The sequence below is a fragment of the Aptenodytes forsteri genome, unplaced genomic scaffold (assembly GCF_000699145.1).
Source record: "Aptenodytes forsteri isolate BGI_AS27 unplaced genomic scaffold, ASM69914v1 Scaffold195, whole genome shotgun sequence".
Lineage (NCBI taxonomy): Eukaryota > Metazoa > Chordata > Aves > Sphenisciformes > Spheniscidae > Aptenodytes > Aptenodytes forsteri.
Genome location: NW_008795317.1, coordinates 1,541,792 through 1,557,936, shown reverse-complemented (window position 1 = coordinate 1,557,936; position 16,145 = coordinate 1,541,792). Strand labels below are relative to the sequence as shown.

Here is a 16,145-nt window from a genome sequence, read left to right as displayed (position 1 = left end):
CCCGCGTTTTCTCTTCTCCCCAGGTTTCCGCCCGGCGGCGGGGCGGGGAGGCCAGGCTGCCCCGGGAGCCGGCTCAGCCCTCCCGCGGCGTCCCCCGCCCAGAGCCCGCCCGGCGCTCGGGACCGGCTCACCCCCGGCAGCTGCTGCCCGCCGCGCTTCTGCGACATCGGCTTTCACAAGCGGCCTGAGCTCCAGCGAAATGACAGCCGGCTCAGCCAGGGTTCATGGGCGTGGGGACACGGCATCGGGGCTGGGATAGAGCGATTTTCACTTTCGCTACTCGCCCTGTTCCTTTAAATAATAAGGAAATGCCACAGGCTTCTTGTAAAGGCGAAGCCGGACAAGGACCGCTGAAAATACAGTTGCTGCAGGCAAAAATCCCTCTGTTCGACTATTCTGTCGAGAGTATTTTCACACTGAACAATGTTTCTTTTACCCCTCCAAACACTTTCCTTACATTTTAATTGAACCGTTATCTTGGCCCTCTGCTCTGAAGGAAGGGAAGGTGTTTGCACCGACAGGTACCTCAACAACGTCCTTGCTCTACCATAGATGTATATATGGCAAGTAACGTGCACTCCTGGCCGTGCTCAACTCACAGGGGCAAACGCGTGGCCATGCAAGGAGGGTTAAGTGCCCCCAAACTGCAGGGCAGTCAGTCATAAAGCCCCAGGTACCTTAACAAATCAGATACTTCCCTATTTTTCTGGTTTCCCCAGAAGTTTGAGTCATCCAGCTTAAATGAAGATGAGGTTACAAAGTTTGCAAACTGAGTAAATAGAGACTATCCTTTCAGGAAGATCTGGCTAACAGTTCGTGCTGAAGGTGAGAGAACTGCGCTGCCCGGGAGTCCAAGAGTCAAACAGAAGTCTGCACTCTGCCACGGGTTTCCTGGTAGGCTCCGGGACCATCAGCATTACTGAAAAACCTGAGCAGGACTTCCCTGGTAGGAAGCGCTTCTCCCCAGCTGTTCTACCTCAAAGCAGCTTCTGTCTCCATCTTCCAGGCTACCCACACCTTTGCTTTTGCACTTTCTCAGAGCTCCTCTGACCCCGGAGGACTGAGTACCTGTGAGCCTTCCCCACCGTAACGGCCACGGGGACCCACAACTCGGATGGGCACCCTCGCCAAAGTGCCCTGACCTCACCTGCATCCCCAGACTGGGCTGGGTCTCCCAAGCATCTTACAGGATGTTCTCAGCCCCCTGGTTTCTTTAAAAGCAGCCTTGCTTCTCCCTTCCTCCGTCATCCAACATGCCGACACCAGGGTGCTCACCAAGGGGGTGCTCATGGAGGCGGCAGAAGGTGTGGGTTCAGTGCCGTTCTCCAGCTGAGGGGATCCAAACCAACGTCTCTTGGAGGCAGCCCTAGCTGCCAGGCGGTGAGCAATTAGAGGGTGAATTGCTCTCAACTGCTCCTTTGAAACCGTCCAATCTTGCATTAACTACACATTGTGCAGTTAAAGAAAAGGAGTAGAAGTATGGGCATGAGCAGAGACTTAGTTGGGACAGCTGCTTAAAAAGAGAGCGCTGGGCTCCTTGCTGCCTTTGTAGCTTAAGCACAGTTGAAATAAACAGGACTAGAAGCCGGTATTTTCATAAGCTCAGGGAACAGGTATATTCTCTTGCAATAAAACCTATGAACCATGCAGAAAAAATACCTCAACAGCCCTTCAGAGTGATCTGCGGGGAAAAAAGCCCCCTTCCACAGAGGGACTTTGGACTGACCCCACACGAAGCTCTCGTGCTGTTCCAGGAGCCATGCTGCCGTTAATGGCAACTGCACAAGCAGGCTATCTAACAGCATCAAGTCCTGAGCAGCTTACCAAGAATTTATTAGTGCTGAATAAATATCTGCTTCATTGAGTAACTCCCAGCAGCTGTAGAGTAAGGTTTCCGGGATCCCACAGGTATGGGACAAGTCACGGGACGGTCCCCTCGAGCCTGAACACAGTCTGTTCTTGTTCAAAGTGGCAAAGGAAATGAAAAGTCAAAATTTGCTTGTGGGAACAAGTTTCTGCTTAGTATTAAAGCTATCTCTGGTACATCTGTAGAAATGCCTACACAATAATTCCAGGTAACGCAGCAGTAAAGGCAGAGTGTTTCTATGCAGGAGAGAAAACAAGCCCAGAAAGCAGTCTAAGTCAGCGGAGTTTACATTTTATAATGGCAGTTTATCAGTTATTTTTGTCTGCACTGAAGCAGCCTACACACATGCAGACTAGAGTCGCTGAACACGGCTTGGCACAGCGCGGCTCTTCTGAAGAACGCCACGTATCAGAACTGGGTTTCAGAGCACCAGCGCGCCCAAGCTTCCAAACAGACGTCGGTGTCCACGTGAAGATTTCTGGAGGAGGAGCTTCCCTGCACACTATTTGTAATCCCCTTTGTTCAGAAACTACACACAGCAAAAGTGTGCGTGGATACTGCTCCAGTTTGCAAGTTTTTCTTGGGTAGGGATGGCCCACCCTCACGAGCGATAAGCACATCGCTGACACTACACGCTAACAAACAGCGAGATGTTCCATCTCACCCCAAAAAGCCATGAAATTCAAACTCGGTTTGCCAATGTCCCCAAGCATCCATCACCATTGAGCCGTCTTACAAAAGTCAAAGGCTATATAAAGAAAAACTACCAGACATTTCTTGATGCAATACCAATTCGCCCCAAGTTAAAAATAAGAAGTTTGGACGTTGTGACACTTCAGTAGAAGCCTGATTAGACGCCTGTCTTGCACAACACTGCTGATTTCTATGAAAAGTTAACTGAAGGACAAAAGGCTACTGGAATGGGAAAAAATTAAGTATTTTATACATTTCTGCCAGTGGGAAGAATGGATGCCAGGCACGGCTAGTTGCAGATATCGCTTGCTGCAGAAATTTTTAATAATAATTTGAAAAACAGCTGAACATGCAAGTGTCGAGCTTAGCTCATCACAGAACTTGCATTTAAAGGGAGGTCCTCTGACACCTTCCATTGCTGCTTGGCCAAAAGTAGCCACCAGAGATTTGTAAATTCATAGTTTATATGCTGCACTTGGAATCTTGATTGTTTTCTTTATCCTTCTTTACACTATTTATTTGGCCAGTGTTTCCAGATGCATTTGTTTTCTTTTTCCACCCAGCTGCGGTTGAAACAAGGGCTATGGAACAAGGCCTGACGGCCCCAGCTCAGGGCATCCATTCAAATCCTGGGCAGACCAACTATCCTGCAATCTCTTAACTCTAACACGGACTGTAGGGTGAATTCATTAATTGGCTTATTAAATCTTAAATCATTAAATCTTAAATCTTATTAAATCCACCGTGCTCTCCCTCCTTATTTCTTAAGGCATTTGTCCTACCTTGGCCATTTTTGATGAGACCTCTTCAAAGAGACCTGCCTATTCCTAGCTATTTTCTGTACTTGCCTGTCATTATTTGCAGGGAATAGCAGGGAATCTTCCTATTAACATAGAAAACGTTCAAATACTGTAATGGTAGCCATGCAAAATCTTGCAGGGCTCACCTTAGTCTAGGAACGTTCAGACTAAAGAGTATCTGTGGATCTTGGTGAAGAGAGCCATGGTGAGGATTTTCAACGCAGCACGGAGCACGTGTACTGAAAAGCAGCTAGAATAGCAAGTCGCTGTGTGAAAAACCGTCCGTCACACGTTCCACAGCTTCACAGCTCCAGTCCCTCTTACATCCTGTCCTCTCTTACATTAGACGCTTTGTAGCCCTGAGATTAATAACAGTTGTGAGTTCAAAGGCGGTAAATGGAACTACTTCAGTTACTCGAGCCAAAATTTAACACAGATGTCTTCTGAAGTACACTTACTGTTCCGTCACCATCTATTCCAGGATTAGAACTAACAACATTATCTGAAACTTTGATCTTCCTTAATCGATTTAATTTACTTTGTATAAAAACACAGGTTTGTATATACAAGAGTGACGGGAAACAAATATTTACATATGATTAAATATACAAAGTCTCAGTACAGATGCTCACCTTTACAAAATAAATGATGCTAAAATCTGTCACACGTTTTCTTGAAAATTTTCAGTCTCTTGGACATTAAGTTGGACCTATCTTCTTACCACAGTACATTTCATTAATAAAGCTTCTAAAAACCCCCCTCCATTTACTGTGTGAGAAATACGTTACATATTAGACATGAGTACTTACTGCAAGCACATGCAATCATAAACCAGAAAGAGTTATGAAAGGTTAAGGCACAATGCTCAACTTAGTACTACTGTGCAATCGTCTAGCTACTAATGTGTAAAGGAAAAAAAAAAAGTAAGCTAGCTCAACTTAATACCATTTACTGGTAGCCTATACCGATCTTTAAAGTTTAGTCAAACATCACAAATGCACACATGACCCAAGTCAAGATCCTGTAATGTACAGAAATATTGTCCAGGAAACCCCCAGACTGCATAATTGGATTACATGAAATGAAATATCAGATGGCAAGATGTGGATGGTCAAATCTTTGTTCAGAAGAGCACGCTGCAAGTAAATACATACAATTACTAAAAATCCAAGTTTAAACAAACATGACTATAAATATGCCCCGCTGACCTAAATTCAGGAAAGGTGGAATAGCACGGACCAATGTCACATCTGTGTGTGGATTTTCTAAAAACTGTAACATCATATCAAATCTGGTGTTTTCAATATGCTCCAGTGTGAATTTCTTTTTAATTTATTTATTAAAAAAATAGCCACCTGACTCAGTAATAAATGAAAGTGCATTAGGAAAGCTAGACATTCTCCAACCTCTCCAGAGACATGCTTCGTGTAAATGAGCACTTAGTGGTTTACTAAAAGACTGCCCACATACGTAAAGCATGTGCACAAACTCTGAGAAGCACGAGGACTCAAGCTAAATGCTGTAATAAAAGAGCAAAAAATGAGAGTTAATCAGCAAATATACTTGCTGGATATTGGATGCTACTGGTATGCGTAGGCTTTCATATACCATCAGTGCGACAGTAAAAATAGAAATATTTAAAAGGATCAAAGACTAAATAATTAAGGAAGCTCCCATGTATAGCACTGAACTAGAGGGGAGACGAAGTTTTAAGAAAAAAGACTGAGCACACTGAACAAGAGTACAACTGAGATTCCAATCTGAAAACACTAAATGAGAAATTCACGCGCTGAGAGTAATCTTCCTCCGCCGAAGTGGGTAACGTCTTCTTTCTGGTGAATCTGCAGCTTTTTTTCTTTTTAGCAAAACATAAGGATTTTTACTGGTATCAGCGTCTGTTGGTGTGACTTCTCCTGGTGATACGAAATTTTGGACATCATTTTCCTCCTTTGCCTTGCAACCAGCAAAGACTTCTTGTCGCAGCTTGCAGAGTTCCAAGGTTGGTTGCCAAGTTAACGCTTGGGAAAAACCTTCTGCTCTTTCTATCAGCGCTGGGAGAGACTGCAAAAACAAACCCACGTATCTCAAGTTACATGGGAAAAGTAATGGTTACAATGAATGAAATACGTTAATTAGATCCTGACAGGCACAAAAGCTTCAGTGACTGCAGAGATGATCCTTAGGATGGCAGGTGAAGGTTGGGAACTCAGAGCTACCAGCCTAACAGTGACAAGGGTCTGCACTCAGAAGCCATGCAAAGAATATGCCAAGTTTAAATGTTCCTTCATTACGGCTCTAAGCTGAGTAAGTACCACAGGAACACCACAGTTCATGTCTAAGCTGGTACTGAAGTAATAGGTGTCACGTGCTATAAGAAGTTGTACGGGTCTTCAAAAGACGTTTTAGTTTTCAGATGCTGCAGGTTCTAAAATCTCTGTAAAAAGTATTTCCTATAGCCACAGGATAGTCTTCCTTACTACCACGTGAGTGGGAATGCTTTACAGATACAACTTCAGCAGCCCAAACCTAGAGGTAAAGTACACACGCAGGCTTTTTTGTACAAAACTATAACCAAGATGAGTTAGAACTCCTGTTTTGTGACGTATTATCAGATCAAGAAACTAAAAAAATAGCCTCTTGGAGCACACAGAGATCTCACCTTCATTGCTCCACTGATCTGTTCGGATGCCATTTCTGTCACCTGCTTCAGATCTGCGATGTAAGCATCTACATAAAAACATAAAGCCCAAATAAACTTCTGAAACACAACTCCCTCCCCCCAATACTTGCTATTGACTTCTTAGAAATCGGACAGAAAAGCGGTAGAGTCCCTGTACAAAACTTAAACCTACAACACACCCCTTTCATCATAGCATTGAGGATGACAGCTTGTATGTTTTATCTTACTGTTATTACTCTTTATCACTCAAAATGTAGTAGTGTCTAGCAGTCTCAACTATAGCAAGCCACAAAGCTCTTCACTAGAAAACCTACAGCTTATACAAAACATGAGACACAAAGACAGTATTTGACATAAAGAGAACAGTTATAAAGGGGAAAAAAAAAATCTGTATTCAAACCTTTCAAGCTCATATTACATTTGATAAAAATGCATGAAAGAAGGAGAATAAACACAACTGTGGAGAAAATGAGATGAAGGAAACCCATTTTAAGGAGGGCAAAAAAAATAATCTTACAGCTCCAACAAGTCAGCTTTTACAAGAAAGGCTACATTTTTCTCCTGGCTTAACTTACCAAGCATTAACACTAAGAATAAAAAAAACCCCAAGCGTAAACATCATGAACTGCATTAATTCTGCTGGGTTAATAAAAAAAGAAAGAAAAAGAAGCTTTCAGGAACACTGAAGCAGGCAGCAGGTGCAGAATACTGGGGGAAAATGGCATATATTTGATTGCAGTAGCAATATGGTAAGATCATCAACACAACATATGTTTTCAACGACTGATTTACAAGCAATAGTAATTCTTTACTCAAGAGTTAAACTTACAAAACTGTTTTGCACGTTCCCCGCCATTATTCCATCTGCAATGCTATGCCATCAACAAAAACTTAAAATCAGCAGATAAGCAAGCGTGCTCCCGGGAACTAAGCAGCCTCACCTCCGCTACTACTATTTTTCTGTAGGGTTTCACCAGTGCCTGCAGCAGGATACAACGTTAGACGGTGCACACACCCCTAAACCCTTTCAGGGTTAAACACAGCATTCTGCTTTGAAGTCAATCTCATTAGTGCTACTGAAGATAATTTAAGTCAATCACTGTATTCTATCTCAGGGTGACAGTGATCCCCTGCTGAAACGTAGTAAGCAGCAAGAGACGGCGTTATGTTAAATTGTCTGTCCGCATGCCCAATGTGCTGATCAGACATGGTTTAGGAATACATAATCCATGTATGAACATGGATGCTAAAATGCGCGTCATTCAGAGTTTGGAAGGAAAAACGGTCCAACAGCAGCCTCTTTAAACACACCACAGAGGCCTATGAATGGACATTCTCTAAAAGAAGGCTATGTCCGTAATGAAGCATTCTTATAGCACAGTATTGGGATTAGGAGACTGGTGACCCTATGAAATGGCAAGGAAGGAGTTAAGTAAAAGTAAAAATAATTACTTGGATTATTCCAGTTATACAGAAAGACTGACACACAGTTAAATGAAATTTGCCTGCAGGAGTTCAGCTTGACATGGACAGCATTATATTCCTCAGTGTTCAAGGCTTTCCAAAACATAGGGAAATGAAAAAAGGAAACGAAAGGTATTGAGTAATCTAAACATTTTTGGTTTCTGGCCACTGTACTTGCTAAACTGGGATACATAAACTTCCCAAAGACTACATAATACTAAAATTCAGCACAAACTCTATGCTATCTTGGCTAGGACTTTGCTGTTACCAAACCTAAAAAGGCAATACCATAGTGCAAGCCGTTACTAACTTACAAGTAGTAGTTAATTCACATCAGAAAAGCATAGATCTGGAACACTAGAAACCAAAAGAAACCCAGATATGAAGTGACACTCTTTACTGCTCCCGTTAGCTGCTTTGCTGCACAGGCTGGCATTTCTGGAAGCAATGTCTCCTGTTTACAAAGAGGAAATGATGCCTAGAGTGAAGTTAGATCAGCAAGATGAGAACTGGAAGATTAAGCTCAGCTTCTCAAACTTTAACACCACTGCTTGTTACACCAGCTTTACATCATGTGCAGCAATCCATAGTGAGGATTCTGTAACCACGCTTTTCAACTTAGAAAAGCATCGGTAAATTCTGTCATTTTTCAATACTTAAGAACAGGCAAGACAAAACTTTCAATTTCTTAAGATCAGCCTCAAAAAAGCACATCCCAATCACCAGTTGCAAAATACACCACCTTGTTCCAAGGAGTTTGTATAAGGAATCTTTCAAAAGCATGTAGAAAACTTATGACATTGTTTGCAGTTTTGTTTCTTCATCAACCCTTACAAGTGACACAGGCAGGATAAAATTTGATGCCTCTTTGCAAGTTAGGAGAGTCAACACTGCCATCACTGAGTACTACACAACTGCTTTCAATTCCCTGAAGAAACTGACTGATTAGGAAGAGAGACCGAAGCATTTCTAGTATTCACGTAAAAGGAACACAAGAACGGTCAAAGTATAATGTCAGCGATCCATCTAGTTCCCCATCTGGCCTCCACCAGTGGTGAAGGAAAGAAGTAAGAAAACCTACTGAGCGTAGCTCTGTGACAATTTCTACCCAATACCCACACAGTGGCCAGCTTTTGCCTTTAAGTACAGTGCCTAACAGCAGACAGCGCTTAGAAGAAGAGAAACGGGTGCAACAAACTGATGCAGCAATACATTCAGTTATGACAAACTTCTAGCTATTTTAGTTAATTATTTAAACAGTCAATAATTTTAAACAAAGCTTCTTAAACGTTTACAGCTAGCCAGTAAGGTAGGCAGTGTTTCCTCAGTACAGTTGCCAACCCCGCGAAATCTTTACCTTGAGAAGGCTGTGATCTTATCTCTTCTGGCGTTACAAAAGGCTGGTAGAGCTTCTGCATATTCAAAAAAAGAAAAATTCTGAAATATCCTCTTGGTTTAATAGATATCTAATGTACACATAGCAGTCAGAACAACGGAGAAAGGCTAATACAAGGAGATGGTGGTGGAATTATTTAGATAAAGAATGTATTAGAGGTACAGTTTATAGACACTCAGTTACTGGAAATAGTATTCTGGTTAACACAGTTAAGTTCACTGCAAACACGTCTCCAAAATCTGCTTTAGTTTGCAGCATTCTAATTATTAAAGCATGAGAACTAAACTGAAATCCAGGCATTTTGGAAGAAGCATTGCCACCTGCTGCACAACTGAGGAAAGAGAGCTGCTCTGGCTTCTAAGGAGCCATTCACAAAAACAGTACGCTTTTACAGAGGAGCAAACTCGAACAAAGGGTACATTAAGACAAAAAGCTAAGAAAAAGAAAACTATTTAAATTACTACATTCTAGCCCTGCAATTACTTATGCATGAGTAAGAACACTCTCCTTCACAGACCAGGCTCTCTGGCTCTTTGGTCCTACTGTGAGTCTTGTGACCTGACATCAGTTAATTGTGACATGAATTTAACTAATAATAAATAGTGAATACAACTAATATTTAGTTATTTTAAAGGTAGAATTAGAAGTAACTACCGGAGAAGAAGGAAACAAGGCAAAGACATGGGAACGCAAGTTATGTCATCCACAAGTTAGTATTTTTCTCCACTTCAGATCTGTCTCTCAACCTTCTTCAACCAAAGACAAATAAGAGGAAAGTTAATTATTATTCCCTGTAGTTTTACCAGAGCAAATTTTTCACAGTTCACACATCTTCTTAGCAAGTTTACAGTAACAGCTTCAAGCAGAGGAACAAACATTGCTTGCATTATCCTCAAACATAACAGAATGTATTGACTGAAAACCTACAGGATGATCTCTTGCTTTGGCAATTATAGGGAGATCACCATACTGAATCAGTGGTTCTCTCCAGATAAACTGCAGTTAATTACCGCATCTTTGTAGCTGCTCTTTATGCCTCAGAAAACATGTATCACAGGAGCAGCTAGGGTCAAAAAAGAACATAAATATTCCTCAACCAAAAGCAGAGAAACCACTAATACCTTCGCTGAAGTAGCTGAGAGGGAAAAAAAAGCCACTTCATTTACAGAGATAAACTAAAAACTTTCTATATTTTGCAGACACTTTTAATTAAAATAATCATCTAGTTGTGGTGGTGTAAAATTTGAAGAGGTCAGCAACAGAAAAAAGGTAGCATGAGAGGCATTCTAAATAATCCACTTTGGGAGCCAGGTAGAACAGTTTTCCTTTTGCAGAAAGATTAAAAGGTCTTGTTAAATCTTGGTGTTATGCAATAGCATATTTTATTTTAGCTAATTTTTTTTGTTTGTTTTACATACTTGATATAGTGACAAAACAGAGAGGTCACAAAAGGCAATATATGTTAGAAAACATCTCAGATTTAAATATACCCATTACTAAGACAAATATACACACATGCACTTTTACTTACAGTAAATCATCTATGCCTGGCTAACCAAGAGAATTACTTTTGTAAATTTTAGTCCTCAGAAATGCAATGCAGGCTCTTAAACAACTTTCTAAAAACAATCCCTTCTTTAATATAGAATCATAGAATAGCTGAGGTTGGAAAGGGCCTCTAAAGATGATCTAGTCCAACCGCTTACTGAAAGCAGGGCCAACTAGAGCCAGTTGCCTGGTCAGGGCCTCATCCAGTCAGGTTTTGAATATCTCCAAGGATGGAGACTCCACCGTCTCACTGGGCAACCTGTGCCAGTGTTTTGACTACCCTCACAGTCCTTTTTTATTTTTAAATGGTTAAATGGCATTTCCTGCATTTCCATTTGTGTCCATTGCCGCTTGTCCTTCCCCCCCCTCCCATAGAAAACTGATTCCTAATTAATCACCAGGTAAGCAAAAGGCAGGCCTAACATAACTGCAGGAAAGAAATTTAGCAACCAAGGACATGACTGGGTTGTTGAATGCCAGTAATCACTTTACACTCAGTGTCAAAAAATCAGAGAAATTACCACACCTATTCATTCATCCACATTACTTTTTTTTTTTCTTTCTTTCTTTACTGAAAGTACTTACTCAATGCAGTCATTAGCTCAACAAAAGTGCTTAGGAAAACACAGACATCTTTTTAAAAGTCATATACTGCACATGATAGTATCTGTACGTATCATAACATTTAGTACTTCAACCAGCCTTCAGCCAAGGATTTCAGAAACCCGGATTTGACAAGACAAATAGGTGTATACTGGCTTGTAAATCATGAGTCTTCATGTTGAAGCAATCTGTTTAAGTAACTCGCTGAACTGTGCCACAGGCCCAATTCACTCATAGTCACACCACTTTGTGGTAACCCTCATTTTACTGAAGAACAAATTAATACAAAGAAACAATTTCATTATATGACAAAGAATGAAAAGCAACTATCGGAAGGAGCTTAAAGCTCAACATTTGATGATTTATTTCTTCAAGTTACACGTGGTCAGCAGCTACTATATGCAAAGGTTTTCTGAAAATCTTAGGTTACTCACCAACATCTCTTGCTCTGCTTTCATGGTTTGGATAGCATGCATCAGTATCTTTTTAGGCCACTGCTTACGCTTTGTTGTTGTCTCTACTATTAGTTCATCAAATTGATCTTCAAGAATTTTGATGTTGGAACCTAAAAATCACAAACACACAAAGTTATTGTAGGAATTCTCCTACAATTTTTTTTTAATTTGAGACAAAGTTATAAGGAAAAAGACAGCTTTAGATCTGAAATAAGAAATCGTGCACGATTATCAATGAAGATGAAGATATCTGTCTTGGATCTCCTTGTAAGGTGATATAGAAATTGGAGCACAACAGTTACTTTTGAAGCAAGGGAGCCGGTGAGAACAGGGGAGGCAGGGAATGATCTGGGGAAAAAAACAAAAATTTATTTTTCTCTAGGCACTCTGAATCTATAAAGAAAATCTCACAAAGAAATGGTTGTCTTTTGAGATAATTTCTTTTTCAACTGAAGAAAAGCAATGCAAGATGCAGCAAGAAAAACAGTTTACCTGTGTAATTTACAGGCATTAAACAAATACCAACTGTCCAAACAGTAATTTGAAGCCTAACTGATTTTATAGCATATAGAGCACAGATACGCAGTTTGATTCTAAAATCCGTCTATGAATTTTTGACAATATGCAATGCCACCATAATGAAACACAGTTTCTGGAAATACTCTGCATCCTGAGGACATCTATAATTATAAGTCATATGGAGTTTCCAAAAAACCAAACCATGTCTGCTTTCAACATCTGAGGCCCAAGAGACCGTATCTGGTAGAAGCTAACTTTCATAGCTTGCTTTTCCAATCGTAAGATTAGACTAAATACCTAGAACATATTTTTAGCTCTTGACTGAAGCGTTTTGACTACTGCTACCTGACTACAGGTACTCAGCTTCTTCAAGACTGCAATTAAACTGCAATTTAATTTAAAATTAAACAATTTTAAAAGCTTAAGATAGTATTTTAAAACTGGTTTCAAAATTTAGTAAATGCCTGCACTGTCCTGACATCACACACCATCATTACAAACCATAAAAATTAAGAGTTATAGAAGAAAACAGAATTAACCACTCAATCTTATATCCTAACTGCATGTAATTGAAAGGTGGTGCATATTTCTATATTCTTCCATCTGCACACTCTTGTAATTTTTCTCCCCTGGTGGAGATTTGAAGCGTTGACAACAGCCTTGCTTTTTCATTTTTTTAATTTAATTTTGCAAACTCCTTAGCATTTAAATTCACTGTCCCCACTAACATCTCGAGCACAACTTGCAAGCCATGCAATGTTTCCAATCTAGTGGTAAAGAATGGATTTTGAGCACCCTCTCTTGGTCAATCTGTGCAGAACCAGGTGATTGTAAACCTCAGAAAGGCAAAATCAAGGTTTTAAGAGTTTGTGGGTTTGTTTGTTTTAGGATCACCATGAAATCATTTAAGTATAGAGAGGAAAGACTTGAGCCACTGGTCGACGTAAACACCGAAGGCACAAAATGCCGGATCACTTGGTGATTCAAACTGGATCAGAGATAGGCAAATGAGTAAATTTATGTCAAATTAAAAAGCACAATACAGTCCTTACACCTGCTTTATGCCAGCTGTAGGAAGATGACAGTATCTTAGCTGGCATAAAGTTAGACTTGTACAGACAAAGGCTAACTTACTGAAAATAACATCCAATTGGACAAAGTTTTCCTGTTAAGAAAATCCTCTTACAAATTTTTGAACAAACTGGAATTAGTTAAGCAAGCCTGAATCAGTTCAGCATTTTGCATCATGAGACCAGTGCATTTTTGACTTTGTAGTCAAAGGAGTTGGAGTTTTATTATTCTAGAACTACAACTGCAGAAGCTTCCTGACCAAAAAACAGTTCAAGGAGCTCTTTCTCCAGAGCCAGTTCAATATATCTGTATTTTTGGCTTCGTGCAACTATAAAAAGCATCATTACAGGCAAAGAACATCTAACACTAATACAGGCCAGCAAATGAATTGCACTGAAATTTTCTTTGGACACCAGACTACCAAGAATCTCCACTACTATTATTCAAAAGAAAATAATTATAAAAATATTGTATATATTGCATATAAATATATGACTATATAGCAATAATTATAAACATTTACTTAATTTGTATATTAAATAATAGCAACAGACATACTATTAGGGTCTCTTGATAGGAAGAGATCTTGGCCAAAATCACTCAGGCTGGAAGGGCCCTCAGGAGGTGTCTCCTGACTCAAGCCTCCTGCTCACAGCAGGGTCAACACCCAGTTCAAAGCAGGTTGCTCAGGACTTTCATCTAGTTGGTTCTTGGAAGCCTCCAGTGCTGGAGACTACACAAGCTCTCTGGGCAACCTTTTCCAATGCTCGGTTATCGTAATAGTGAATTATTACTTCCTTACATCAAGTCAGAACCTCCCCTTTTAATTTATGACCCTTGCCTCTGTGCACCTCAATAAATAGCCTGGCTCCATATTCTCAGTAACCTCCTCATAGGTACTGGAAGGCTGGCTTGTCTTCTCTGGGCTAACAAGCCCAGCTCCTTCAGTCTCAACTCATAGGGCAAGTGCTCCAGTCTCCTTGCTGTCTTGGCAGCCTCTGATGAACTCACTCCAGTTTATCACCAATTTCCCTATACTGGGGAGTCCAAAAATGGGTGCACTGCTCCAGATGTGCTCTAGTAAGTGCAGAGTAAAGGCAAATAATCAATTCCTTGCATCTACTGACTACACTCCTGTTAACACAATGTACTAGGCTGGCTCAGGGTTAGCCTGCCAGGACCCCCAGGTCCTTTTCATCCTGTACCCCTGCAGGGGGTTACCCCTTCCCAGATTTAGGGCTTTGCTTTTTGTCCTTGTTGAATTTCATGAGATTCCCACAGATGCATTTCTCCAGCCTGTTTATGCCCCCCTGAATGGGCCTGCCCTTGAGCATATTCACTGCATGCCAACCTGGTTGATGTCAGCTGCAAATTGGGTGAAGACACTTTCCATCTCCTCCTCCAGGTCACAGATAAAGACATTAAACAGAATGGGTTCCAGAATAGACACCTGAGGAACTCTGCCTGTAATCAGCCCTGAGATAAAAGTATGAACCATTAAACACTACCCTCTGAGCTCAACGATCCAGCTAGGATTCTCATCTACCTAGACCATAACATCCTAGCTTGGATGCTCTGGGAGACTGTCATTGAGTACTGGAGCAACTCAAATGGAAGAACACCAAGAGGGTTGGTATCCAGTGTACATGGTGTATGAGAAGCAGCTGAGGGAGCTAGGTTTGTTCGGCCTGGAGAAGAGAAGGCTAGGGGGTAATTTAACTGCTACCCTCAACTAGCTAAAGGCGGTTCTAGAGGGGACAAAGGCAGGCTCTTCTCAGAGGTGTGCAGCAAAAGGATGAGAGGCAATAGATACGTTACAGTAAAGGAAATTCCAATAGGCCACAGGAAAGAAAGTTTTCACCATCAGGGCAGTCAATCACAGAAACTGACTGCCCAGAGAGGGCAGGAAGCCTCCGGACTTGGATCCTGTTGCTGTGTTCTAGCTTTAAAAATAGATCACCTTACCCTATTCCATTAAATGTTGTACACTCCCTTTATTCTGATAAGAGAAGCTGACGAAATAGAACATGCTCTATCCTAACCTCCCAAATGAAAAATCTTGCTTTGAAATACCAACTTTCTGAAAGCTTGCTGTAGACTTTCCAGCAAGACAGCTGCTATTAAACTTAGTTAAACCTTTATTTTTCCCATGTTAATATCAGATACTTTGGTAGTCTCCAAGCTACTTTTTCTCTAGTAGTCAAGAGCAGATCCTTTAAGTTAGGTAGCCACCATACTAGTGACAGCTGGAACTTGTGCCTCAAGATCTATAAGGATCTTGACAGAAGTGCCAAACAAGCAACGGTCCTTCAGATAAAGCACTTTCCCCTTCCTTTTCTCTTGGATACAGGTCCCTACAAGTCTTGGTTACCCTTCTTTTTGTTTATGAACACTGCTCTGTGAGAATCGTGCTCCCGCAGTGCAGCACTTCAGATCTTTACACGGGCACATCTGAGCTGGAGTTTGACCTTACCTGCTCCATAAGCATCCTTACTGCCACAGATAGCTGGGGGAAAAAACTGCCCAATTAAAAATACCACATGCAGAAGCCAAAACCACCCAGCAGGAAATTAATGGAAACCAACCCATACCACTCTGCAGCTCGGAGTCATCCGAAGTCTCCTCCCAGGGCTGCCCATTAATGGTAACGTTCTCCCGCACCGCTGTTTCGAAGTTCTGCAAGAGACGGGAGAGCTTGAGAAGCCATCCTTCTGGCACAGGTACGCAACATCTGCAGCTGGAAAGGCCTCTCCTGCCTCACCGCTCTGCCCGGGTTGGCCACCTCGGGGGAAACAGCTACACAAACCCGCTAAGCTAAGGGCTGACACCACGGACCGCCTCAGCTTTGTGCCGGGCCCCGGGCACAAGCGCTCAGAGACGAGACCCAGTAGCGTCGGGGCTCCCCGCGCGCTGCTCAACCTCACCCAGAGCGCGTCTCCCGCGGCGGCGGGTCCGCCCGGCTGCCCCTGGGCCAGGGCCCGCACGAAGGGCGCGCAGAGCGCCATCACCTCGCCCAGGCTGCGCCGCGAGCAGCACCGCACCCGCAGGT

The 16,145-nt window shown here is 41.8% G+C and overlaps 1 protein-coding gene across 1 annotated transcript; it reads right to left on the bottom strand.

The window, feature by feature from the left end:
• Positions 1 to 4,369: 4,369 nt before the first annotated feature.
• Positions 4,370 to 16,135, bottom strand: NSL1 (NSL1, MIS12 kinetochore complex component). The gene is made up of 6 exons (XM_009279590.1): positions 16,021 to 16,135; positions 15,688 to 15,772; positions 11,486 to 11,616; positions 8,862 to 8,916; positions 6,020 to 6,087; positions 4,370 to 5,421 (listed from the first exon to the last, which is right to left on the bottom strand). Exons 1-6 carry the CDS (start codon positions 16,099 to 16,101, stop codon positions 5,143 to 5,145), a joined length of 699 nt encoding a protein of 232 aa, XP_009277865.1. The 5' UTR covers positions 16,102 to 16,135; the 3' UTR covers positions 4,370 to 5,142.
• Positions 16,136 to 16,145: the final 10 nt, after the last annotated feature.